The sequence below is a fragment of the Rattus norvegicus genome, chromosome 15 (genome assembly GCF_036323735.1).
Source record: "Rattus norvegicus strain BN/NHsdMcwi chromosome 15, GRCr8, whole genome shotgun sequence".
In the NCBI taxonomy this organism is placed as follows: domain Eukaryota; kingdom Metazoa; phylum Chordata; class Mammalia; order Rodentia; family Muridae; genus Rattus; species Rattus norvegicus.
Genome location: NC_086033.1, coordinates 86890579 through 86916132, shown reverse-complemented (window position 1 = coordinate 86916132; position 25554 = coordinate 86890579). Strand labels below are relative to the sequence as shown.

Here is a 25554-nt window from a genome sequence, read left to right as displayed (position 1 = left end):
CGGCCAATTAAGCTCACACTGCACATGTGGGCCCCATTGCTAGGCCTTCCTCTGTGCTGTTCTGACACCTAGGGTAGCCCTCCACCCTGACCTGGGCCCCTAGAATCAGCTACTGAAAGCCCCACTGATTCTCACAACTCTTCTGACAGACAAGTCACAGCCTCAGAAATGTAGTTCCTGGCAATCCCTGGGGTTCAGGTCTTCTGTTAACACCCTAGTGTTTGTTTTGTAACAATAAAACTTAATTACATTCATGTTATTGACCTGGGTGTGTGAGGAGGGCACAGGACACAGTGCACATGTGGGGCTCAGAAGGAAAGACGCAGGACCTGGGTCTCTCTTTCTGCCCCAAATCCAGGGACTGAACTCAATTCATCAGGTGCCTTTAACGCCTGCACCACCTCAGAGGCCCCATTTATGCTTGCACTGAGGAAGAAGAAGACATGGAAAGAGCTGTTGCCTCCATCATCTGTTTCGTGAAGGAGTTTGGCAAATCTGAAGGCCAGGCATAGAGCTCCTCTGGCTAGCAGCACTCAGGACCATGCCTGCAGCTAGCAACAAGTCCTCTCACCATCTCCAGTCAAGCCCTACCACCTCCTAAAAGGGGAGCACCTAGAAATTCTTCAGTGTGACTGTACATTTCAGAAGCCCCAAGAACTGGGCGAGACTATCTACCACAACTAATTTTACTGTTTTATAACCAAAGCTAACCAGCCACCATGGTATGAAAGCAGTAAAAATAATTGAGGGACCTGGAGCTGGAAACCACTACTGCAGCACAAGGTTAACATACACAGGCCTAGGCTCAACTCCCATGGCACGAGCGTGCACACACACACCCACAAACATGCACACCTCCCACACATAAATACAAAAAATGCACATGCACACATACACATGCACACACATATATATGCACAGACACACACATATAAACAGACATGCACACACATACAGACATACCATATACACATACATATACACATGCACACACACACAGATACACACATATGTACATTACACCATGCATACACACATGCACACACATAGATACACACATGTGTACAATAGATCATGCATACACACAAACATGCGTACACACACACTCGTGTATACACACACACACTGCTTTGAGGAAACTTTTTTTCTTTATGAGTAATAATACAGAAGATCAATAATAAACTCACTGCAATAACTACTTTACATTGCCGTGAGTTTCTGATTATTTTAACCTTTATTTCTCTAACCTTGGTAGAAATGCAAAGCAAAATGACTACCATATAAACACACATATAAAAAGAGGAGGATATAGGAGGGGATAGGGAGGAAAAGTTTAGAGCAGAGACTGAAGGAACGCCCATTCAGAGCCTGCCCCACATGTGGCCCATACATATACAGCCACCAAACTAGATAAGATGGATGAAGCAAAGAAGTACAGGCTGACAGGAACCGGATGTAGATCTCTCCTGAGAGACACAGCCAGAATACAGCAAATACAGAGGCGAATGCCAGCAGCAAACCACTGAACTGAGAATAGGACCCCCGTTAAAGGAATCAGAGAAAGAACTGGAAGAGCTTGAAGGGGCTCGAGACCCCTTATGAACAACAATGCCAAGCAACCAGAGCTTCCAGGGACTAAGCCACTACCTAAAGACTATACATGGACTGACCCTGGACTCTGACCTCATAGGTAGCAATGAATAGCCTAGTAAGAGCACCAGTGGAAGGGGAAGCCCTTGGTCCTGCCAAGACTGAACCCCCACTGAACGTGATTGTTGAGGGGAGGGCGGTAATGGGGGGAGGATGAGGAGGGGAACACCCATAAGGAAGGGGAGGGGGAGGGGCTAGGGGGCTAATGGACAGGAAACCGGGAAAGGGAATAACATTTGAAATGTAAACAAGAAATATCTAATTTAATAAAAATGGAAGAAAAAAGAAGAATATATTAACTGTCATAAATAGTAAACCAAAATCTAAGAATCTGGAAAATAGAATAATGAGATTTTCCCCAGATAGTAATATATTTCATTTTGTTGTATACCAATGCAGTACTATTGGTAGATTTTTTTTATAGTTGCATATATTTTATGTAATTTATTTATTAATTCTTTTTCAACTTAGGAAACATAATATACTGAATAAATATTTCATTTTTATTTGAAAAAAGGAGGAGGAAGGAAGGAAGGAAAGGAGGAAGGAAAAGAGGGAGGGATGGAGGGAGGGAGGGAAGGGAGCAGGAAGGGAGGGAGGAAAAGAAGAGCTATCTAAGGTCATTTGGCAAACATACCCAGGTTGCTGGATATAATGGATTGAAATGGCAAACTGAACAGAGACCCAGTCCCTGGGTATTTGCAACCTACTAAATCATCACCCAAAGCGGCACGCAAGCATGGAGGCTATTTTGAACAGAAGAGCAAAGCGAGCATGTGATGGAACCCCACGGCTGCGACAATGTGTCTTCAATTTCCAGCACACAGAAATATGCGCATACCAGGAGACCCTTCTCTGTACACACACACACACACACACACACACACACACACACACACACACACACACTTAGCATGATTCTAGATTGTTTTTTCCCAACAAGAAAGAGCATCTTTGGGGGAAGCTTACCTAAAATGACCTCTCCTTCAAAGCTTTAAATCAGTGTTCCAAATGTGGCAGAGCACCTCAGGAGTGGAAACACGATCGGGCAGGGATAGCATCTTGGGCCATGCAAGGAGACACTGGACAGGCTCCACGAGACAGATTCTTGATAAGCTCCTAATGGCTCAGCTCAATCTGTGTCGTATTTTACAAATGAAAAGGCCACCTTTCTGATCACTGGGTCACATCAAATGCTCTTGTCTGACTAAACTAGGCATGAACACAGCGTCCTAACAACTGAGAGAACAGAGGCAAGCATCACTCAAAGACATTAAAAAAAAAAAAAAAAATCAACAGAGGCCAGCCAGTGTCTGTTCACACATCTCAGCGTTCGACCCTAGTGGCCACAGCCAAACATGACTCTAAACGGTATCTGAGGGCTGTGCTGTTTGTGTAAATGACATTCGTAACCCCCAAATATGACTGTCCTGATTCAGCTGGACATCTGAGCACCTTAAGTCAGATAAGCTTTTATTAACTGGACCCAAATTAAGCGAGCCACGTATCGGGCACTTCAAATTGCTTAGAGAAGCGTTCTGATCATTATTTGGTCAACATCCCAGCCTTGTGACACGGATTTTCTTCTAGGTTATCATTACCCCAATTCAGGCTATCAAGGAGTTGATCCTAGCAAAGTCCGTTGAGGTTTTGCAATCTGCATTTCAAAAGGGCAGAAGAATTAAGACTCGTCTTTCAGAAATGGGTAGGCTAGACCTTTTCTGAAAGGCTCAGGACCTGGATATTTTTTTTTAACTCATGAAACATCTCAGAGACAGGAAGGACCCAAATCTAAACACAAAATTCATTTGTTCGTATACACTTTGTACAGAACAGACTGAAGGTCATATGCAATAATCTTGAAGGATTTTGAGCATGAAATAAAAGTTATGGCATCAAACTTTCTACTTGTAATATTTTGCTGGCTTTCAAAAGTCTCCCCCAAATTTTAGAGCATTTTATAAAAAGATTTTCAGTTTAGGGATGCCAAGCTTGCACCTACAGTTCTAATTAAAATCAGAAGAGAAAAAACAGACTAGGGAAAGGTTTTGGATCTTCTATTTTTATACATAACTACCCTTCAAAAATATTTTAGATTATGATCCCTAACTCAAACAAGCATCTTCACCCATGTATAGAATAAACAGATCCCTCCCAAAAAAGAAAATGGCCTGAACCTTCTGTGAGAATAGGTAGCCACACAAAGAGGAATCCTATGTGTTAGGTTCATGTCCTGAAAAAATGAGGACCCGCATGGCAGAAATGTCTGTGTTTATATCACCTCATAGTTTTCAAGTTAATTCATATTCAGTATTCCTTACTCTTTCTGCTAGCCCGGTGACATCTTTCAGCGTGTTCCTTCCTACCGTGTGACGCAGTAGACTCACACAACGGAGTCACTAGTTAAAAGCACTGAGCCTAGTCACTAGTTAAAATCCCTTGCCCCAGACTCATCCATTCAGTAATTAGCATTCAACGCCTACGGTGCCATGGCAACTACTCTCTTAGTGAGGGGGCTACAGCAGTGAACAAAACAGATTTAAGCATCATCCACAGAGCTCACAGTTAATGAGCAGCACCATATGACGTGTGGGCTTTTGTCTTGATTAGTAGGATGTCGCTGACAATAACAACTGTTCAGTGGAAACTCCTCTCTCTCTCTCTCTCTCTCTCTCTCTCTCTCTGTGTGTGTGTGTGTGTGTGTGTACATCTAAGAAAACTAAATGCATCAAACCAGTCGACTGTAAAACCAAACGGTCAGTGTTGAAAGCGTGCTAGAAGTTGTATCAGGCATTGGTAATTCAAGATAACACTGGGGCACGGATCCTTCATCTTCTCAGAAAAGTCATAAACTTAAGAACGAACAAAACAGGTTTCCTCCTAATTAGAGAATAAGCATTCTCCATCCAGTCTTCAAACCAGGGAATCGAGTAGAGAATATTCCTTATGGCTGAACAGTGAGGTCAGCCCTCAGAAAAACAGAAATCACTCCAGGTGTTACTAAGTCACTTTATACCTGGAAACATGGGGGCTACAGACACTGGGAAAAGAGCAATTATTTTAATTTCAACATTATCTCAAATGAAATATTTAAGATGGTGACAGTGTGACTGCTATCTACTTAAAAAAAATATATATATATATCACAAAACACTCTTCCTCTCTCTCTCTCTCTCTCTCTCTCTCTCTCTCTCTCTCTCTCTCTCATTTTCTTCAAAAAGGCTAGACTGTTAGTTTATTCTCACAGCTACACGCCTTAGCTTGGAAACTCTCTGTAAAGCTCACACCTTTTTCCAGGTTTTGTGACCTTGAGGCACAAAGTCAAGGGTGTGCTGTGGGCAGATGCTTAACCGACCTTTAAGAACTGAGAATCTGAACAGGCCCTGTAAGAGCAAACCTGAAGAGAATCCTGAAGAAAGGCGGCCAAATGTGCCTACAGAAGCCAAGCAGGGAACAGGTGTGCAGCTTAGGTGTCAGTCTCAGCATGGCTGGCTAGCACAGGGGGCCAGGTCAAGGACAGCTTGATTATGTGGGTATGTAGTGAATTCCAGGCCAACCTGGGCCACACAAAAAGAGCCATGTCTCTGAAAGGAAAAAGATGCCAAGTGAGGGGAGATGGAGACAGACCGTGACAAAGCCTTCTGGAGACACCTCCCTGCAGTGGCTTATTCCTTAGCAGGATAGCTACCTGGTCACTAATGCTGATCTGAGCTTAGGGCAAAGGAGGATATGCAGAGGAAAAGAGAAGGGCAAGAGAGGCCTGGGCCTGCACACCTGATACCCTCAGGCGACTCACGGCCATAGCACCTCACGTAACCAGACAGAAAAGTCTACATTTTAAGCACTTTTCTTTTCAAAACCATCAAGGTCAAGACCTAGAAACCAATTATCTGAAACATCTGCTCTCTGATGAGCAGCCCCTTGTGTCCAGATAACAGGAAATAAAGTAAATACAAGCTTCCGCCTAGTGTTCCATGATGGGCATGTTACAATTGGCTTGGCAAAGCACACTAGGTCTCTATGAAAGTGCTCACTGAAACCTGTCATTCGAAATTGTTGTCTGCCCAAGGGAGAAATGACATCCACACAAAAAAGATGCTGCATTAGAGCTATTGAAACTTCTAACATGCAGAGAGCTCACATGATTCTAGTGTTTGTACTGAGGAACATATCAGCTACAATGTAATTCTCATCTCTAGCTACAATGTAATTCTCATCTCTACTAACCCTCAGGCTCACATGATTCTAGTGTTTGTACTGAGGAACATATCAGCTACAATGTAGTTCTCATCTCTACTAACCATCACTGACCAAAAAAATTTTTTAAAAAGTCCTTTAATTAGAAGTCAGTAAATTTTCAAGAGGGAAGACTAGGAAGAAATCCCTTTGTTCTTACAAAACCACATTAGGGCAAAAGTAAAGCTTTAGACCCACAGGAAGACAGCGGAAGGGTTCTCAACCTGTGGGTAGGGACCCTTTGGGGTTGAAGTCAAATGATTCCTTTACAGGGATTGTTTAAGACCATTGGAAAACAGATGTTGACATTGTGATTCATCAAAGTAGCAAAATTACACATAAGAAGTAGCTTCATATGAAAATGGTTGGAGTCACCACACCACGAGGAACTCTATTAAAGAGCCTCAGAACTAGGAAGGTTGAGAACCACTGGACTAGAGAGGGTCACAGCATCTTAAGAGTGACAGACTTGGATTTCAGCACTCTGTTTAGTGAGCCCACAACGAGGGAAATCAGTAGGAATCTGGAAGGGTCTGGAGTGGCTGGTGCAAGGTCCGTAGTGGGAAGGAAGCTCTGTGTCGAAACATGTAGGAAAACACTCGAATCCTCCAGCTGCCGCTCAGACTTCAACAGAGACAAATTTAATATCTGAATAAATTCAAACAGACTAATTAGACACAAAACACAATGACACCTTACAGAAGAGAACGTGGGAGACCGCTATGGGACCTGACACATGGGAAGTTCTTAAACACGTGGCAACAACTTGGGAGATGAGTTCTTTAAATGCCCAGGAAAAAAATATAAAAAAAGCAAGGAAATCACAGAAATTTTGAACATCATCAGTTTAGGGAAACTGAAAGCTTAGCCATCAGGAGCTCCCAGAAAGAAGAGAGAAAATAGGGGTGGGGGTAAGGAGCTTATAAATAAAGAAGGTGGCAAGAAGTGTTGGTGCGGCTAACGTTCCCAGGTTAGAAGTGACTCTCAATGAGCACCACAAAGGAATTAAAGAATAAATTCATAATGCCCCAAATACAGGACAATACTCTAAAATGCCCATGTTATTTTAAGCAGTAGAAATGTAAGTAAAATGCAAGAAAGAAGACCAACATTGCACTGGCTGCAGGATCGGGTCTAAAGGTCACACACACACTGGATATGCCTTCCACGTCCTCTGGGAAACACTATGAACTCCCTGTGCCCCCAACAACTGGGACAAGATACACAGACAGTGACACTCTCACAGTTCAGCTCCCACGTACTTTCTTGCCTTCTCCCATCCAAAGCGGCAAGTAAAGAAGGCATTTGAATAAAAGAGCAGAGTCTGGAAGAGAGGGCTGGCATCTGAAGAGCCACTGAATAGGGCTGAGGAGACCCTTCCATGACAGCTGTGGAAGGTGACAGACATCTGGTGCTAAAAGAACAGAAGAGGGTGCACAGGAACAGGACAGAACACCACACCCCTTACAAGCAGGGACGACCCAGAGAGTCTGGAGTAAACTAATGTCAGGACTGAGAAGATCACATCTTCATGCAGCAAACTAAAAACTAAGTGAGATGCAGCATATAAGATATTGCAATGCCTGTACACAAGCATTCCTATCCTAAAAATACCTATGCATCCTGTAGTTCAGAAAAGCCAAATTAGAAAGATGTGCTGAAAAAAATGTATAAGGAGTAGGATTCAAAGATTAAACCTCACAATCCAATGTCAAAAGCTTTGTGTGTGTGTGTGTGTGTGTGTGTGAGAGAGAGAGAGAGAGAGACAGACAGACAGACAGACAGACAGACAGAGACAGACAGACAGAGAGAGACAGAGAGACAGAGAGAGAATAATTTAAAAAGAGGCCATGAATTTGAGGAGACACAGAAAAAGTTGGGGGGGGGGAGAGGATAACATAAGTACACTATTCATGTATGAAATTCTCAAAAGTTAATTAACTTTAAAAAGGTAATGTAACTCGACAGCCATTTAACAAATGAAAACTTAAAAGACATAAACAGAAAAACAAACAGCACCTGATCTGAGAAATAAACGGGAAAAGCACGAGACAATCAGCTGTTTTGTCCTGAAGTTCCATATGATTAATATTTTTCAAGCTGAAAAGATCATTTAATAAAGTGTATGCTTTTTGTGCAATAAACGACGTCTCTTTAGCAGAGTACAAGGACAGGAACCACGGGGTCTGATGCTTTCCAGGCAGCTACCAAGGAGCTCAAGGCTTCAGCTCCACCCCGCCAAGACCTTTAGCTCAAATCAGCAAGTTATCTTACACTAGAATTACAGATCTTTGAAACAAACGCATTTAGTCTCACGGCAAAAGTTTGCAGATTAATAAACAAATTTAATCAGTCACTGATTTTGGTTCTGAAATGTTAAGTTCTCACCTAAAATATTTTCTATTAAATTCTAATAAACTAAAGCACGAATAAAACTGTCCCGTTTCACTGCATGTCCACATGACTTCCCATCTGCCAATAAAAGCAAAACTAGATAATCAGACATCTGATCAAAACTATTAATCAGATTCATATTACATTTACTAAAAGCTCCTTCTCTGTCTCAAAAGTCAACCCTGTAGTTTACCTGTGTGCAAGTCAATCCCTGAAGCAGGGACTGCTACACTGTGGCCACGGTGGGCAGCATCCAGCCACCTCCAGTCTCCTTGATAATCTATCAGCTAAGAACGGTTGTAGGATGTCATACAGGTGAAGGTAAGTACAAGATAGAACAAGGCCTGTCATTGGACGAGAAGGAAGGAAGGGCGGGAGAAAAGTTTAAGGGAAGAGGAGGAGACTGGAATGGAATGAGGAGGGGGGAGAAGCTGGCGAGAAAACAGGGAGGTGGATGTTAAGATTCCACTCTGTACCTTTATAGGTTATGAATGTTCTTAAGGGATGGATGTGCACAGGGCTTTGCATGTTTAGGTGGGCAATTGTATCTTATGAGTTGGATCAGAGGTTATTGTGTCGCATGATCTTTTATATGGCGATTTAAATTCAAAGAGTATGTAGTGGCTGGAGACACTGGGCCGCCAGGGAATTGAGATGCATATTCCTGGCATGGTGGCAACCTGCCTTGGGAACTGGATGGGTAGAGAGATTGTTGCCAGGCTCAGAGAGAAGCCATCGGTAGTGTGATATGGGATGGAGCAGAGCAGGTGAGACGATTTGTTGACTGAGACAAAGTTATCTACCAGATATCTACAGTGCCAGATTTAGTTGGGGTAAAAGACGGCATTTTACTTTTTATAATTTTACAACAACAAATGGTTTGTATATATGGGGGGAGGGAGGTGTTTCATGACAGAAAAAAACAATCTCTTGAAACTCAAATCCGTGTCCATGAATGAGGTGGCTTTGGAACATAACTCTGTTCACTTGATTTGAAATCTGTAGTTGCCTTTGGGTGACAAGGAAGTTTCACAGTCACAACAAAGGGTGTATCGTGGAAAACCTTAAGGGATCTATTATGTGACCCTTTGCAGAAGAACGTTTATTGACGACTCAGCTAAAGTGTTGGAATCCCTGGATCTCATCCAACTTCGGTTTCGAACCATACTCAGACATCAAAATGTACACAGAGTAAGACCATAAGATCACTTGAGTCAGAAGGCAAGAGGCAGAGGACTTGCTCATTTGCTGAGAGTCACGGTGTTTGCTGAGCAGGACAGGACCGATGCTCGGGCCTCTGGACATCGGGTATCACTCCACAGCACGAGTACTCACAGCCGATGTCCTCCCAGCATATCTTCACTCCTATACCCCTCTTCAACTTGCCATCAATACATCAACTGCTAACAAAACATGTGCCTTAAATTCCACCTTCCCCAAGTACTGAAGCTAGATTTCTGTTACTATAACCTATGGCTATGCCAATCCAACAAGCAGTACAGAACCTATGTATTGCTAAGGATGCGACCCTGATGCCGGGGAGACCCCAACTCTGACCCCATCACCCAAGTATCCTCTTGCTTAGCAAAACTCTCAATCACTTAACTCTACAGGGGAAGGGAAGCCCTGCCTTGGGCCAACGTAAGGTACACGCTATGGTAGAAGTAAGAGGCAAAGAAACTCTACCCACGTCTGTCTTCCGCTCAAGTGTCTCTTAACCATCCGTTCTCCTTGAAGAGCTTGAGAAGCAGAGTCTAACCTTCCATGTGCCTCCGCAGTGCTCCTGACTACCAGTGCAGATGCCCTCTGCCCATCCTCGCACATACACATTCCTTCCCCCGGGAAAGGCGGGGCCTGTGCTCTCAAGTTCAAATGGGATTTGAGAGGCAGTGATGCACAGGCAGAAAGGGCGTTCCCGGAAAGTGAACAGACACTGAGAGGTTAAAGGACAGGGTGGAAGGCCACACGATTACAGCCTTGAAGTGCTGGGCACAGAGGGAAAGGAAGTAGCTAGGGACCACACACTCTTATAGCTGTTTCTCCCACAACTCTCTCTCTTCTCCCTCCCCACCCCGTGTCTATCTGGGTGTGTGTCTGTCTGTCTATCTATCTACCTACCTATCTATCTGTATCACTATCTCTGCCTGCCTATCTCTTTGTCTGTCTGTCTGTCTGTCTGTCTGTCTGTCTCTCTCTCTCTCTCTCTCTTTCTCTCTCTGTGTGTGTGTGTGTGTGTGTGTGTGTGTGTGTGTGTGTGTGTGTGTGCCTTCTGCTGACCTCTCTCAGTTAACCAATGGGACATACACTATTAGGATTAGTTTCTGGTATATAGAGGTCAGGACTTTCAGTCATACACCCATCTAAACAGGGAAGGAGCACAACAAAGTGGACCCCAGGAGACTCCCCGTTTGACTTAGAATTGAGCCACAGACCCTAATTACCAATTTAGAACAGTGAAGGCAGATCCATTTCACTTACTGACCCATTTCTGAAACAGGAGGAGAAAAAGAGATATTCCATATTGTCAGCTCAAACTCTGGCTAAAGGTGGTTCCACTGAGGCCGGTGAGCACAGCCCTCACTGAGGAACGCTGTATTCCTCAGAACAGTGGGATTGCATGCAACGACAACCTGTACCTCAGTAGAAGAGCTTATCAACTAAAGTCTATTCCCAACCCAGACACAGAAGCCAAGAGGACAGTCGGAGGTTGAGGAGGGAGAGGACACACACTCACTGTACCTTGCTCCAGTCTGAAGCGCAGGGAGCGTCTGGCTGCCTCCATCTCAGGCGTTGGGTTATCTAGGACATGTCTACACCACTGCAAAGGACTCAGGGACTTCTCTGACAAGGTGAATGTCTTTGAAGAGCCAATGTACAACCTTAAAAAAGAAAGAAATCTACATTTAGGTATGATACAGATTACAGAAAGTGCCTCTTTGGCACTTTGGAAGGAAAGCAGCATGTGCTGAATGTTCCCATAGAAACAGAACCACATTAGAGTCTTCAAAGTACCGAGAGAATCATTTTTAACCGGCAAATATCCCCAAATAGAATAGGTCACTTTCCAAAGCCCGCTGAAAACTACTTCAAAAACACATCTAAAAATCCCCCTCCCCTTAGCTGTTTGAGAGAAGCTTCTGCTAACTGAACTGTTGCTATCTTAAGGTATCACTCGGCATGTCTAGAAACTAATGCCACGGCTCTTGCTTGCAACAGAATCCTTCCAAGTTACTGTGATTCTAATGAGCATCCAGTCCTGAAACATCAGACTTCATTATTTACCCTCCTGCTGTCAGAAAAGACTGCCACCTGTCAGAGTGAGACCAGCAGCCCACAGAGGTGGACAATGTATTCAACTCCCTCAGATACCTTAGAGGCTGGCAACAATTTCTATGAAGGACTAGTTTGTGATCCTTGGCTCTGAAGCACAATTACTGCTATGATTACTCAGCTTACTCTTGCAGCCCACAAGCACTGCTGTCAGAATTTAACTAAAAAGGCATGACTTCATTCCTGCAAACTTTAGTCCCAGCACTGGGGAAGCAGAGGAAAGCAGATATGTGCGTTTAAGGCCAACATGATCTTTACAGATCTCCAGACTGCCGGAGCTACGTCGTGAGATCCTGTCTCAAAAAATTACACATTGTAGTTTTTAAATTATTTTGATTGATGACACTCCATTATTTAAAAGTATAAAACCTATCTTTCCACCCATACCATGCGGCCAGCACAGGTGACTTTCTCTTTTGCTGACTCCTGTTACAGATGAGGAATCTAAAATTTCTCTTTAAGTCATTTCATGGTAGCTGCATTACATCATAGTTTTCTTGGAATGTGGCCCACAGTCGTGTATCCACTAAACATCCATTAATCCAATACTCCCATGCCCAGGTGCTGCCCCTGCCCTCCTGTGACACAGGTGGGTAGTACTCCTGCCCACCTGCCTAGCCTCGAGTCTCCTGCTCTGTGCAGTGCCTGGTACTTAGTGAAGTAAAGTTCAGGCCGTTGTCCTTATCTTCAGTGCTGCAGACAGAGATTCCTTGAGCACACAGCAGCTCCCATTTCCGGATTCAACAGGTTCAGCGTAAGTTCAAAAAACCTAAATGTCTAACAAGTTCCCAAGCAATGACGGCACCTCTGGGGTCAAGAACACACTCAGGATATTCTGAGCTAAACCGATCACGGAAATCCCACTGCCCCACTTTGCTGAGAGCCTGGTTCATACCCAAGCCTTAGATACAATCCATACAAATCTAAACAAACCCAGGAGCACAATAACACAAATGGCATCTGGGTGATGTTTATAGACAAGTAACTTAAATGAACATGTACAAAAGAGTTAAAAAGTAAAATTTAAAAGAAAAGATAAAAAAAACTCCTTCACACAAAGAAAAATGTCTAACAAGTTAGCTAGGAAGGTTGATTATTGAATTTTACCAAACATCTAAACAAAAGACCAACTCTTTACAAACTCTGTCACATAGAAGGGACAACAGTCTAACATATTTCATGAGGGCAGTGTTTTGTTGAATCTATAGCCAGATACAGACATTAGGGGGAGAGGGATCTCTAGTGACCACCATCGCTCACATTAGGGGGAGGGGGATCTCTAGTGACACCATCACTCAACATTAGGGGGCAGGGGATCTCTAGTGACCACCATCACTCACATTATGGGGGAGAGGGATCTCTAGTGACCACCATCACTCACATTAGGGGGGAGAGGGATCTCTAGTGACCACCATCACTCACATTATGGGGGAGAGGGATCTCTAGTGACCACCATCGCTCACATTAGGGGGAGGTGGATCTCTAGTGACCACCATCACTCACATTAGGGGGAGGTGGATCTCTAGTGACCACCATCACTCACATTAGGGGGAGGTGGATCTCTAGTGACTACCATCACTCAGGAACAGATGCAGAGTCTAAATAGTTTAGAAGTTGAATCTCACATATAAACTCTTGATGGAGTTTACTCCAAATATGAGAGCTTGCTTTAACATTACGACATCAGTGTAACTTACTACAGTAACTAAAATAGAAAGAAGATCATGTGATGAGTTCAATAGACAAAGAAAAAAGCATCTGACAGCCACACCAAAAAAAAAAATCTGGAAGCAGAGGAATTGTCCTCAACCCAACTGAAGACATTGAAGATATTGTAGCATTCTGACTATAACAGACTAACACTTCCCACAGAGCAAAATCAGGACACTGGGCCCATCATTTCTAGTCAACCCTTGATAGAGGTTTTCCCACCAGCAACAGGCTGAACAGACTAAGAACATTTTGACCAAAACATAGTAAATCTGCCTTTATCTATATATGACAGATATGTAGATTTCACAGAGGACATTATTCATTTAAAACTAGGTAAGTATAGTAGCAATGTCTGTAGGATGCTGGGTTTGCGCACTTGTCATGTGTCTATATATACCAGCAACAAAATGCTGACACTTTCATGTCCCCTCTTCCATTTGAAGAGTATCTTCAAAACTGTCAAACCCATGCACAAATCTAACAGGAAGGTCTACAAGATTCACACAAGAGAAAACTACAAGACCATTCTGAGAGAAATCAGAGACATAATTAATGGAGAGATAGACCAGGTTTTTGGTTCAATGACTAAAAACTGTTAAGGTGTAGGTCGTCCTGCAAATTATTTTTATAATTGAAGAAATTCCAGTAAAAATCCTAGCTGTGTGTGAGTGAGTGAGTGTGTGTGTGTGTGTGTGTGTGTGTGTGTGTGTTGGAGGAGTGTGAGTGTGTATGTGTGTGTGTTGGGGGAGTGTGAGTGTGTGTGTGTGTGTTGGGGGAGTGTGAGTGTGTGTGTATGTGTGTGTGTGTTGGGGTAGTGTGAGTGTGTGTGTATGTGTATGTGTGTGTTGCAGTAGTGTGAGTGTGTGTGTGTATGTGTATGTGTGTGTGTTGGGGGAGTGTGAGTATGTGTGTGTTGGGGGGGTGTGTGTTGGGGAGTGTGTGTGTGTGTGTTGGAGGAGTGTGTGTGTGTGTTGGGGGAGTGTGTGTGTGTGTGTGTTGGGGAAGTGTGAGTGTGTGTGTTAATGGAGAAACGGACTCTAAAATTCACATGGAAAAGGGAAAATCCTTCAATAGCCAAACAACTGTTAAAAGACAACAAAGCCAGAGTCTCGCTAACTGGTGAGCGAAGACAGCTTAGAGAGGCATGCAGGTAAATACAGCAATGGAAAAATGACAGACCCCAAAGGGAACCAAGCAAAGAACACTGAATATTTTCAGTGCAAAAAACGTCAACGAAGGGCAGTCTTCTGAACAAATGATGCAGGTGTCAAGACTACTCATGCACAAAACTGTGAGCCCTAGAACTGCATACAGTATCCAAAGCTAACTTTAAAAGAAAGAAAACTGAAAATAAAAATGTATCTTTTTTGTTCGAAACCATAGGTGAAAGTCTGTACCCCAAAATCAGCAAACACCCCTTCACCATAATCTCTATGACTGAAATCATACATGATCCAGAAGAATGAGAGGCGTCATTGGGCCTTAGCAAAAATAAAACCTTTTCCCCTGGGGAACACTGCCAAGAGATTAAGAGGCAAACAGAGTGTCTGGAGGAGATGTTTGCAAACCACGGGCTGACAAGGCACCTCAATACAGACTGCAATCCTGCTGCAGCTGTTCCTTAATGCGCATAAGAAATGGTGAGGCACACTGTAAACCGTACCGTGCACATTGCATACCGCACACTGCACCATGCACACTGCACCATGGGATCCTAAGGAGAGGCCACTACTGTGGCACTCCACGGTGGAGACACCTGTACTGCCATACAGGTTCTTGGGGTGCTCAGGAAACACTGGCAGGTGGTTTGAAACTTTTAAAGTAAAGCTTGTTGGCTACCTTTTCATCAGAAAGTATTTGAAATGTTTTCATACAAAGATAATATCTAAAATGATTTTTTAAAATCTTTAAATTAGGTGACCTTAAAATCACTCAGTGCATCTGACTAAGATTAACGATCCCCCTGTTTTCCCACCTGGGATCTCCTCCTTGCTTAAAGAAGGGACTCTAGAAACGGTGTGCCATATGTCCACGGGAACAGTTTTAAAGCAATGAGGGGTCGATTCTTATTATTGGCCCGCACATTTGATGAGTAAAGTTAAACTTCCTTCAGTTTAGATTTGCTTAAACCACATTAAAGGCTAATACGCGGATCCCGCTAAATAGCTCCTTTTAAGACTTATTTCAATGCTCTCTTGATGTTTTAAGTTAAAAGCTAGACAACAATACGCGTGGACAGTTGGGTAACTGTGGTAAACTATATTTGGCATATATGTACTATTATTAACCAGAAAAACAGCAATACCAAAACAAATCTGAAAGCCCATCATGGTGGTACACACTTGAAATCCCAGCACTCGGAAAGGTAAGGAGCAAGACATGGACTTCAGGGCCAGCCTGCGCTACAGTGGGAGAACTTCTCTCAGGAAGACAAAATAACAGTAACAACAACAATAATAATAGTGATAATGATAGATTTTTAAAATATGCCATATTGTGAAGGGATTGCTCTTTTGTGTTTCTATCAGGATTATAAACCAATTTCTTCTGTTTATATACGTCATCTAAAAAATCAAAAGCTCAACTGATCTGAAATTAGCATAAGGGCTGACAGGCATTAGTGAAACACAAAAGCCACTGCAAGGCCATTTTTCAATATTGTATACAAGCTGAACTATATTTAGGCCTTACTCTCCCCCCAAATGTGGTTTAGAAAGAATGGCATAAAGTTCTTGGAAGTTGAGCCATTAGAATCGCACAACTTAAGACAGACACCTGCACGGTTCCTAAAATCAAAGTTGGAGGGAGATTATAGACGTGCCCACAGTTAATGATCAATTAATGTTATTAATTCTCAAAATCAAAGCAATTGACAAAGTCCACAGGTAGCTGACGTGTAGGTTGCCAATGAGAAAGGAAGATTGTAGTTCCCAATACCAAACCAGTAAGATTCTCCACCTTCTGTTTCCTTTCTATGCAATCATTAACAAGATTACAAAGTGAAAAAAAAATCTGATTTTCTTAACTAAAAGCACTAAAGACAAAAGGATAAAACTCTTCCGCCTGTACTATTCCTCCATGTGAACCCTGCTCGGCTCCCCTGACACTCCATTTTATCCAACCACTCCTCAGGTATGTCTGTACCACTAGTGTACATCCAGCGACCAAGCAGGCAAACCCTAGCAGAAGGTACACAAAGGCCAAGCCTTCCATGGGCCAGCAGCAGGGAAAACACATCACGCAGGGTCTAGGCACCTGTCTCCTCTAAAAACTCCTCAGTCGCGAGCAGAAACACAGCTAACCAGATTCCCATTGAATAGATGCTTCTGGTCTCCACCAGGCATCCTGCCAATCAACCCTAAAAGTGTCTAAAATTAGATAATAAAGTTTTTCTCTCACATCACTGTTTAGGGTTACAATTGCTGTGAATAAACACCAGGATCCACACACACAGCAACTTGGGGGGGGGGGGGAATCAGGAGAGGATTTATTTGGCTTATACTTCCACATCACAGCTCATCGTTAAAAGAAGTCAGGACAGGAACTCATACAAGACAAGAACTCAAACAAGGCAGGAATCTGGATGCAGGTGCTAAATGCAGAGACCACGAAGAGATGCTAGCTACTGCTTTGCTCCCCATGGCTTGCTCAGCCTTCTACCTTGTTTAATCTCAGGACTTCCAGCCTAGGGGATGGCAACGCCCACAATGGGCTGGGTCTTCCCAAATCAATCATTAAGAAAAGGTTCTACAGGCTTACCTACGGCCTGATTTTACGGAGGCATCGTTGAGGTTCCCACCTCTCTGATGACTCTAGCCTGTGTCAAGTTGGCATAAAATTGCCCGCTTCAATACGGTTTCATTTTTAAAATTAATGAAAATTCCTCCTAAGTTCATTTAAAAATAATAATAGTGCCTCCACTGCTCCCTTCATCCCCTAACAGGCCTTCGGTTTTGACATACTAGGGTAAGCACATCTTTAATAATCAAATCAGTATTTGAAAGGTTATCAATGAAAATACAGAGAGATGACATATATAACTACACAACCCAACTGCAAGAGCAGACGTCTGAGAAGAGACCCATCACTAGGTGGCTTCAGGCGCTACCGAGAGGGGCTGCACACCAATCTTGTGCAATGTTCGTTTGTAAGAAAAGAACAGTAAGCAGTGGAGGTGGAGGGCAGAAGACAAGCATCGTCACCACACACACACACACACACACACACACACACACACACACACACACACACACACACACACACACAGAGAGAGGGGGGGGGGCGTGGGGGAGAGAGAGATCAGGGCTGAGCGACAAGATGACATGAGTTGTGCATTTAAGGCTAACGAGGAGCTTGGGACTCGGTAATGAGCAAAGAGCAGAGCACAAGGCAGATGGCAGGGATCAATTCCTCCCCAGTCCCCAGTCCCCCAGTCCAATAGGCACAATCACAAAACAGGTTTCTGCCTTCATTCAAAGCTTCGGCTGGGGCTTGGCACCTGCTAGGCCTCTGGGTCCCCTACCTCCCACGCCCCGCCCCCGCGTGCTGGGCCTCAGAACCCCGGGGGTAGGGGGGCGGCGGAGCTCGTCCATACCAGGTGTAGTCGTCGTCCTCGCTCCAGGCGGCCAAGCTCTCCAGGTCCAGCGGCTCCACCTCGTCCAGCAGCGTTGGAGGAGGCAACGGTGGCGTGGCGGCTTCCCCCGGCGGGGTCCCCGCGGTCCATGGTTCCGGGCTGCCACCTCCGGCGAAAAAGCCCGCCGCCGGCTTGGAGTAGACGAAGGGCGCGTCGGCCGGCTGCAGGCTGCAGAGCAGGGACGGCGCCGGGCTGGGCAAGCAGTAGGTGCCCGGGAACGCGGGACCCAGCGCCCCCGGGCCCGGAGAGGTCGTGCTGGCCGGGGCCCTGTGCGTGGTGAGCGGGCTGCAGGCCCCGGCTGGCGGCGGTGCGGAGGGCGGCGGCGGCTGCAGCAGCAGCAGGTGCGGGGCGGCGGCCGCACTGGCCGCCCGGCTGCGCAGCTGCTCGTTCTGCTTCTCCAGCTTGCGCACCAGCTCCTGCAGCTTCTTCACCTCCAGCTCGGCGTTCACCACCGGCCCCGGGCCCGCGCCGGAGCCCGCCACCGGGGAGGCGCATTTCACCTGCTCCGCCATCATCGCGGGAGCCCAGAGCGCCGCGGCGAGGTGGTTACGCGGGCCCAGCTCGCGCAGTCTACCAGCATCAGCACCAGGGCCCAGCCTCCGGCCGAGGAAGCGGCAGCCGAGCAGCTCTGCCCTGTGCTCTTGCTCTAGCGGCTCCGGGTTTTAGCCGCGGCCCCGGGACGGGGCGGGCGCGAGGGGCGGAGCCTCCGATGATGGCTGCGTCGAGGGGGCGGGACCTGCAGCGGGGACCCGCCCTGGGCATCCGCCTGCACCCACGCCACCTAACCCCAGGTGCCTGATTGGACCTGGCCTGAACTTCGCGCCGCTCGCACTTCCTCCGCTTAGGGCGAGAGAGCCACACTTCTAGGACCACAGCCAGAGATGAGATCTAAAGAAGTAGCAGGTGTCTGCGGCAGGGAGAGACGTACCCAGGGCCAACGGCCAACCCTCTTACAGGAGCACTTTTAGACTTCATCGTATTTCCACATGCTAATGAAACCTCTTCAAAATAGAAGGTCTGGGGAGCGTGATACTGAGTCCCCCCACAAAAAGCAGATGCTTTGGGTCTGTTTGAAAAGATGCCGCTAAGGGCAGTGTTAGGTAGCACAGAAACAAAATGGTGGGATAGGGGAGGGTGAGGAAGGAAAGTGAGTGATCCCCGTCTCTATGAGGGAGAATGGCCAGCTTCTAAAAGTCAGGCGTTCACTTCACCCTATCTAATAGCCATATATGAACTGTCCCCACCGGTCTTTCACCATTAAACCAGAGTAGGGTTTTCATGCTCTTTGATATTGGACAAAAGATCTTTGAGCATCCCCTGCATGCTCCACTGTGTTCTAAAAGCTGGCTTCTCAACACTCACTGCAAATACAAGCGAACTTGGGCTCCATCTGTTAAATTATTTACACTATTGAAGTCACACATGCCTGAGCAAAAAGAGGAAAGATCTAATATTCCCCGCTTCAAAAGTTGGTTTGTTTGGGGGTGGGTGGTGGTGGGGGATTTCTTGGAAACCCTGCTTTTCATTAATTTTCAACAAAAGTGCTTTTAAGCAGGCGAACTGATCGTTTTTGTTCATTTAATGTTGGCTCAGCATTTTGTGTGTTTAACACAAAGGAAAGCCTGCCGTTATGCTGCGAGAACAATCCACACCGCTGGTTCTCATCCTCAGATGGTATCCTATCTTGTGAAGGGCCTCGCTCAGGCACTGTCCGCATAGCGCCAATGAAAACACAGCGTACATCTCTGTGGCACAGCTAGGATGTCGCCTCTAATCTTTTTTAATTTGATCCTGTGTCTTACTGCTCAGAAACACTTGTGTCTTCTCACTTGGCAAGCTACACCTCTAAACTTGGGTGTATGTGCAAGGTGGGTGTCCTGAATTTAACTTGGCTGGCAAGAGCTTCTGTAAGTTAGTGTGTGGTAACTTCCCTGAAGTTACCTTCCCCCTCAAAGCCCCGCTGGCCATCCGACCTGACCCGGAACCACCTGTATCTCCCACCACCTTTCCAAGTTTCATTCTATCTTTTTGGGTATGTTGGTTATTACTAAAACCTGGAGAAGTGGAGTGCTACTACTGAAACTCCTAAGTGAAGAATCTAGTGAAAGATTTTTCCCCGCATGCTCAGTGGCAGATGCGGGCCGCAGTATCCCTGAAACACAAAGAAAGGGAGAGAACAGACACAATGAGAACAAAGAGCTGCCGAGTTCCACATCAGTGAAAGAAATTAGGAATCAGCACATAATAGTTAAAACAACAAGAGTTAACAAGTAAAGAGAAGCAGTTATTTTTACTACAGCATTCATAGACTCTAAAGAAGCAGAGAGGTAAACAGCCTTTCAGGTCTACAGAACACATCCCAGAAACCAGAGGTCAGGCTGTAGAGCTATATTTTAAGTAACAATTATTGTAAAAAAAAAAAAAATTGCCATTGTTTACAAAAATAAAAAAAGCATACCTGAAAATTTAAGCCTGGAAAATGTGGGTAGCATTGTTTCAGGTGGCAGCAGACATGGTCTCTCCTTGCTTTTAAAAGGCAAAATAATTTCTGCTCTAGAGAAATGTTAAATTGTTTTTTTCTACTAAAGCTCTTTTCTTCCCTTCGGAGAACTGTGCATGTGTACCTGCTAATGGCATTCAAAATGCACACTGATTTTAAGTTGGTATCCCCAGGGTGCCGTTCTCCTTAACACCTAATTGAAGAGGTTGGTGGTGTCAAGGTTTTAATTAAGCAGTCTAATTTTTTTTATTTTGATGCAAATCTCAAGCTGTGTTCTTTGAAAGAAATTGCATACGTAGCTACTCAATATTTAAAATTTAGTATTTTAAATGAAACGATTTCGGTGTGTACAAAGAAGATATTGACCTAAAAATGCACGTCTCACTAAAACCCTTATGGGAAACACCCGTACATCACACACTCGAAACTGGATCAAGAAATTCATATTTCCCAGTAGTCCTTACTCCTTACACTTTTAAAATCACACGTCATCACTGAAGTTACTTCTAAAAACAGAAAATCAATTTAGTCACCTGTATATATCTCGAATGGCATATGTAGCTATCACTTGTCAGTTAAATCATTTTATCTGGCAACAAAATTGCACAAGCAGCAGGTGCTGGCTAGTTTATGTCAGTTTAACATAAGCTAGAGTCATTGGGGAAAATGGGAAACTTAATTGAGAAAAAAACGCCAGCATATGACCCGACTGCAGGAAAGCCTGTAGAGCGTCTTCTTAGAAACTGATATGGGAGGGCCCAGCCCATTGTGGGCGGGGTTACCCCTGGGCTGGCCTTCCAGCTTTCAGTAGGAAAGCAGGCTGAACAAACCAGAGGAAGGAAGCCAGTAAGCAGCACTCCTCCATGGCCTCCGCATCAGCTCCTGCCTCTGGGTTCCTGCCCTGTGTGAGTTCCTGTCCTGACTTCCTTTGGTGAAGAACAGTGATGCAGAAGTGCTGAATAAACCCTGGCTCCCCAAGTTGCTTTGGTCATGGTTTCATCACAGCAATAGAAACACTAACTGAAACATACCATAATATCCTCCTGAGCATATACATAGAAAGAAGTCTTTTTATGAAGTCTAGAGGCAGCCTGCCTGTTGCTATCCTAGTTTTACGGATGAGCCGGGCTAGGTCACATGGCCAGGTTTAGTATTAAAACCAACAGCAGTTCTCAACGGTTCCTGCTAGCCCAATGGCTCTCCTCTGTCTACTGCAGAAATGCATGACTGTGGCTCTACTAACCCCGAGAAATGAAAATTCGTCTAGTATGTAAAACTAAGGTCAAGGATCTCCACCTGTATTTTCAACTTCATTCAGAGGCCAGTTCTTCAGTGAGTCTGCTTCTTACTGGAAACGGCTGCTCTCTGCATCGGAGAGAGTAGAACATGCTCCAGGGCTCTCTCACTGCCTCCTGGGGTGGCAAGCACATGGCAGAGAAACATTGAAACACCTTTTATTTTTCTTTTTTTACAGAAAGATGAATAAGTAAATTCCCACGTTGTATCTGGAACTAAGATCAGATCCTAATTAGTTATTTGCATATGCTTCATTTATCTTGTCGGAGCAACATGGGAAGATAAGAAGGCTTTTTGCAGACCCATGATAATCGATTATTTCACATATGACCCAAATAGAACTAGGAAAACTCTTACTACATTGAACGCGCGACGTTTTAATGTAAGGGGGTCATACAGAGAGAAGTAAGCACATCAATGACACACCGTGTTTAGGTTGCATTTCCCAACCTCACTCAGCACCCCTACTTAGACTCATGTCAAACACCCGTGTAATTATTCCCTATAAAGTCATACAGTGGTGCTTACAGTAAGAGTAATAGTGATAATTATGTTTGTGTGGCAAGCTATACTTTTTAAAAAGCCCTTTCAATAAATGCTTATTATATGTCTATTATGTTTAAGTCACAGCACTATAATTTCTAAAAGGTGAGTAAGACACTGTCTCCTCTGAGACTTTATCTAGTGAGGAAAGAAACACATAGACTAACAATAGCTCAAAACAAGTGTGAAGATGAAAATGCACAGGAGGTGGCCAAGCGTAGAGTGACTCTAGCTCTCAGGTCAGGAAGGGCTACAGTGGCAAGAGATGACTTCATCTGATTCCTTTTACCCAACTTGAAAAGCATTCATCAAAATAATGAGGATGAAGCTCTCACATCCTAATTTGAAATCCTTGGTATTGTCACCTTTGTGGTCATTTGCTCTAAAAACAAAACAACAATGAAACCCTCAAATAGCATGACTTGCCATGAGAAAGGAATTTTATATAGTTTTTAAGAGTAGCTATTTATTAGTGCTTACTAATTATATGTGAACTCATCTAATCTCCAACACCTCTTAAAGTGGTTATTATTCCATTCCTAGATGAAGAAACTGAGGCACACCGAGGTGAATCTGCTCAGTGTATGCTTGGGCGGTCAGGGGGAATCAGAGAGAGGCAGTCTTAACCTCCAAGTCTTGTCTTAGGAATCCCCTTAGGAATCAGAGTTTCCTGATTTGGTCTCTGTCTTAGTTTGGGTTATTATTGCTATGATGAAACACCATGGCAAAATGCAAGTTCGGGAGGAAACGGTTTATTTGGCTTATGCTTCTTGGCATCCATAGTCCATCACAGAAGGAAGTTGTTAAGACAAGATCTCAAACCTAAAGATAGAATCTGGTGCAGAGGCCATTGAAGGGTGCTGCTTACTGGCTTGCTCCCCATGGCTTCCCCAGCCCCCTTTCCTTTTTTGCATTAATTAATTACTTTATTTATTCTCTTTACATCCTGATCACAGCCCGCAGCCCACACTCACAAACCCTTCCTCCCATTACCCCCTCCCTTTCTTCCGAGAGAAGGGGAATCTCCCCCTTGGGTGCCATCCTGCTGTTGGACATCAAGTCACAGCAGGGCTAAGTTCATCCTCTCCCACTGAAGCCCCACCAAGCAGTACCACTAGGGGAAGGGGATCCAAAGGCAGGTAACAGAATCAGACACAGCACCTACTCCAACTGTTAGAGACCCACATGCTGCACATCTGCTACAAATGGGTAGGGGGTCTAGGTCCAGACCATGCATGCTCTTTCGTTGGTGGTTCAGTATCTGTAAAGCCCTATGTACCCAAGTTAGTTGACTCTGTAGGTCTTCCTGTAATGTTCTTGACATGTCCAGTTTGTTCAATTCTATCTCCCACTCTTCCACAAGACTCCCTGAGTTCCATCTAACGTTTGGCTGTGGGTCTCTGCATCTGTTTCATTCACCTGTTGGATGGAGCCTCTCAGGAGACAGATATGCTAGGCTTCTGTCTGCAAGCATAGCAGAGTATCATTAACAATGTGAGGTGATGGCTCTCTCTCATGGAATAGGTCTCAAGATGGACCAGTCATTGGTTGGCCATTTCCTCAACCTCTGCTCTATCTTTATCCCTGCCCATCTTGTAAGTAGGGCAAATTTTGGGTTCAGGGCTCTGTTTGTGGGTTGATCTCCTCCTCCCTCCACTGCAAGTCCCCCCTGGCTACAGGAGATGGCCACTTCAGTCTTCATATCCCCAGCTGCTAGGGGGCTCAGCTAGGGATACCCCCATAGACTTCCAGGAGCCTCCTGTGTCCCAGGTCTTCTCCTCCTGGAGATGCCCCCAGCAATTTCAGTTCTCTCTCCCACACCTGCTCACCATCCCTGTTCTTCTCCTCTCCTCTCCTAACCTGTCCCCTCCTTCCATTTGCCTCTGAAGTCTATTTTGTTTCCCCTCCTGGGTGAGATTCTGGCATCCTCTGGTGGGCCCCCCTTGTTACTTCATTTGGCTCTGTAGATTGTAGCATTGTTATCCTGTACTTTGTCAGCCTCCTTTCTTATAAAACCCAGGACCACCAGCTCAAGGCTGGTCCTATCCACACTGGGTGGGGCTCCCCCACCTCAATCGCTAATTAAGAAAATGCTCTACAGGTTTGCCCACAGTCTAGTCTTAACCAGACAGTTTCTCAATTGAGGTTCCCTCCTCTCAGATGACTCTAGCCTGTGTCATGTTGACATCAAATTAGCCAGCGCAGTTCCCGTCAACTGTAAAGAGAAACTATCAACCAATGCAAAACTCAGTAACTGGGATGCCTTGAACAGAAGAACAAAGAAACATTACTGGAACTTTGAAGGTCACCAAGAACAGATAAGAAAACAGTCGGCTTCCAAGATCAACAAAGTTGCCAGTGGAGACACAACACTGACCCAGGACAATGGCTCTTCACTCGCTACTAAGTGCTTCTTTCTGAGCAGATGACAAGCAGAGCATAGCATCTCAGCACTATTTCCCATGTCTGGACGTTAGGATTCATTACAAGCTAATATCACTCTTAAACATGCTCCAAAGAAACAATGTTATAGCGTTTGATAAACCCAAACAGGTACCATGCTGGTTTGGGAAATGTTTTTAAATTTAAAACTATCAAAGCACAGAAGGTTTTCTTTTTTCCCCCAAATTGGAAACGTTAGAATAGCAACATACTTAAAGCATCTTTAAAATATATACATACCCAAATACCGCATGAGTTTTCTCATATGCACAATAGATTAGAATAGATAGGAGTGGAGAGCAGGGGGTCAGGAGGAGGGATCCAGGGATCCAGGGAGATAGAAATGAAAACAGAAAAGGGACCATGAGAACGTAGTAAAATGAGACGTGTTGTATATAAAAAAATGCTACACTGAAAAGCACCACTCTCTAACTCAAAAACCTAATTTAAAATAAATAAAGCGACATTGTTCACAATACTCAGGATACCCAATCAACCACAGTGACTGTCAGCAGGAGAACGGTTAAAGAAAATACGGCCCTTGTACACAATGAGGTGTTGTTCATCCGTAAGAAAATAATATCACACATTGTGAAGGGAATGACAGAAGCGCTCACCTCAGTGTTCAGGAAAGTAAGGAACAAGTCTGTAAGAACGCAATGGCATGGAAGCTAGTAAATAAATAAAAATCACTTCGATTTTTTTTCAAAGTTTAAAAATATCGGACAAGGTGACTGGTATAATTTGAGTCTTGCTGAAGAAAAACGCCATTTATACAACCGCCACAGTGGACAGTTCTAAGGTTCTAAACATGCTA

General features: G+C 44.5%; 1 protein-coding gene across 4 annotated transcripts in view; it reads right to left on the bottom strand.

The window, feature by feature from the left end:
• The window catches only part of Slain1 (SLAIN motif family, member 1), a 59638-nt gene extending 40981 nt beyond the window's left edge, over positions 1-18657 (bottom strand). For 2 of the 4 annotated variants that reach the window (NM_001393854.1, NM_001393855.1), the window contains exons 1-2: positions 17918-18657; positions 11020-11159 (exon numbers count right to left, since the gene is read on the bottom strand). In NM_001393854.1, the coding sequence (NP_001380783.1) occupies positions 11020-11159; positions 17918-18471 (694 nt within the window). In that variant the 5' untranslated portion in view covers positions 18472-18657. Of the gene's footprint in view, positions 1-2619; positions 2833-9966; positions 10985-11019; positions 11160-17917 lie in introns of those variants that run through there. The other 2 variants (XM_039093535.2, NM_001014139.2) reach the window with 2 other exon arrangements.
• Between the last annotated feature and the right edge of the window lie 6897 nt (positions 18658-25554).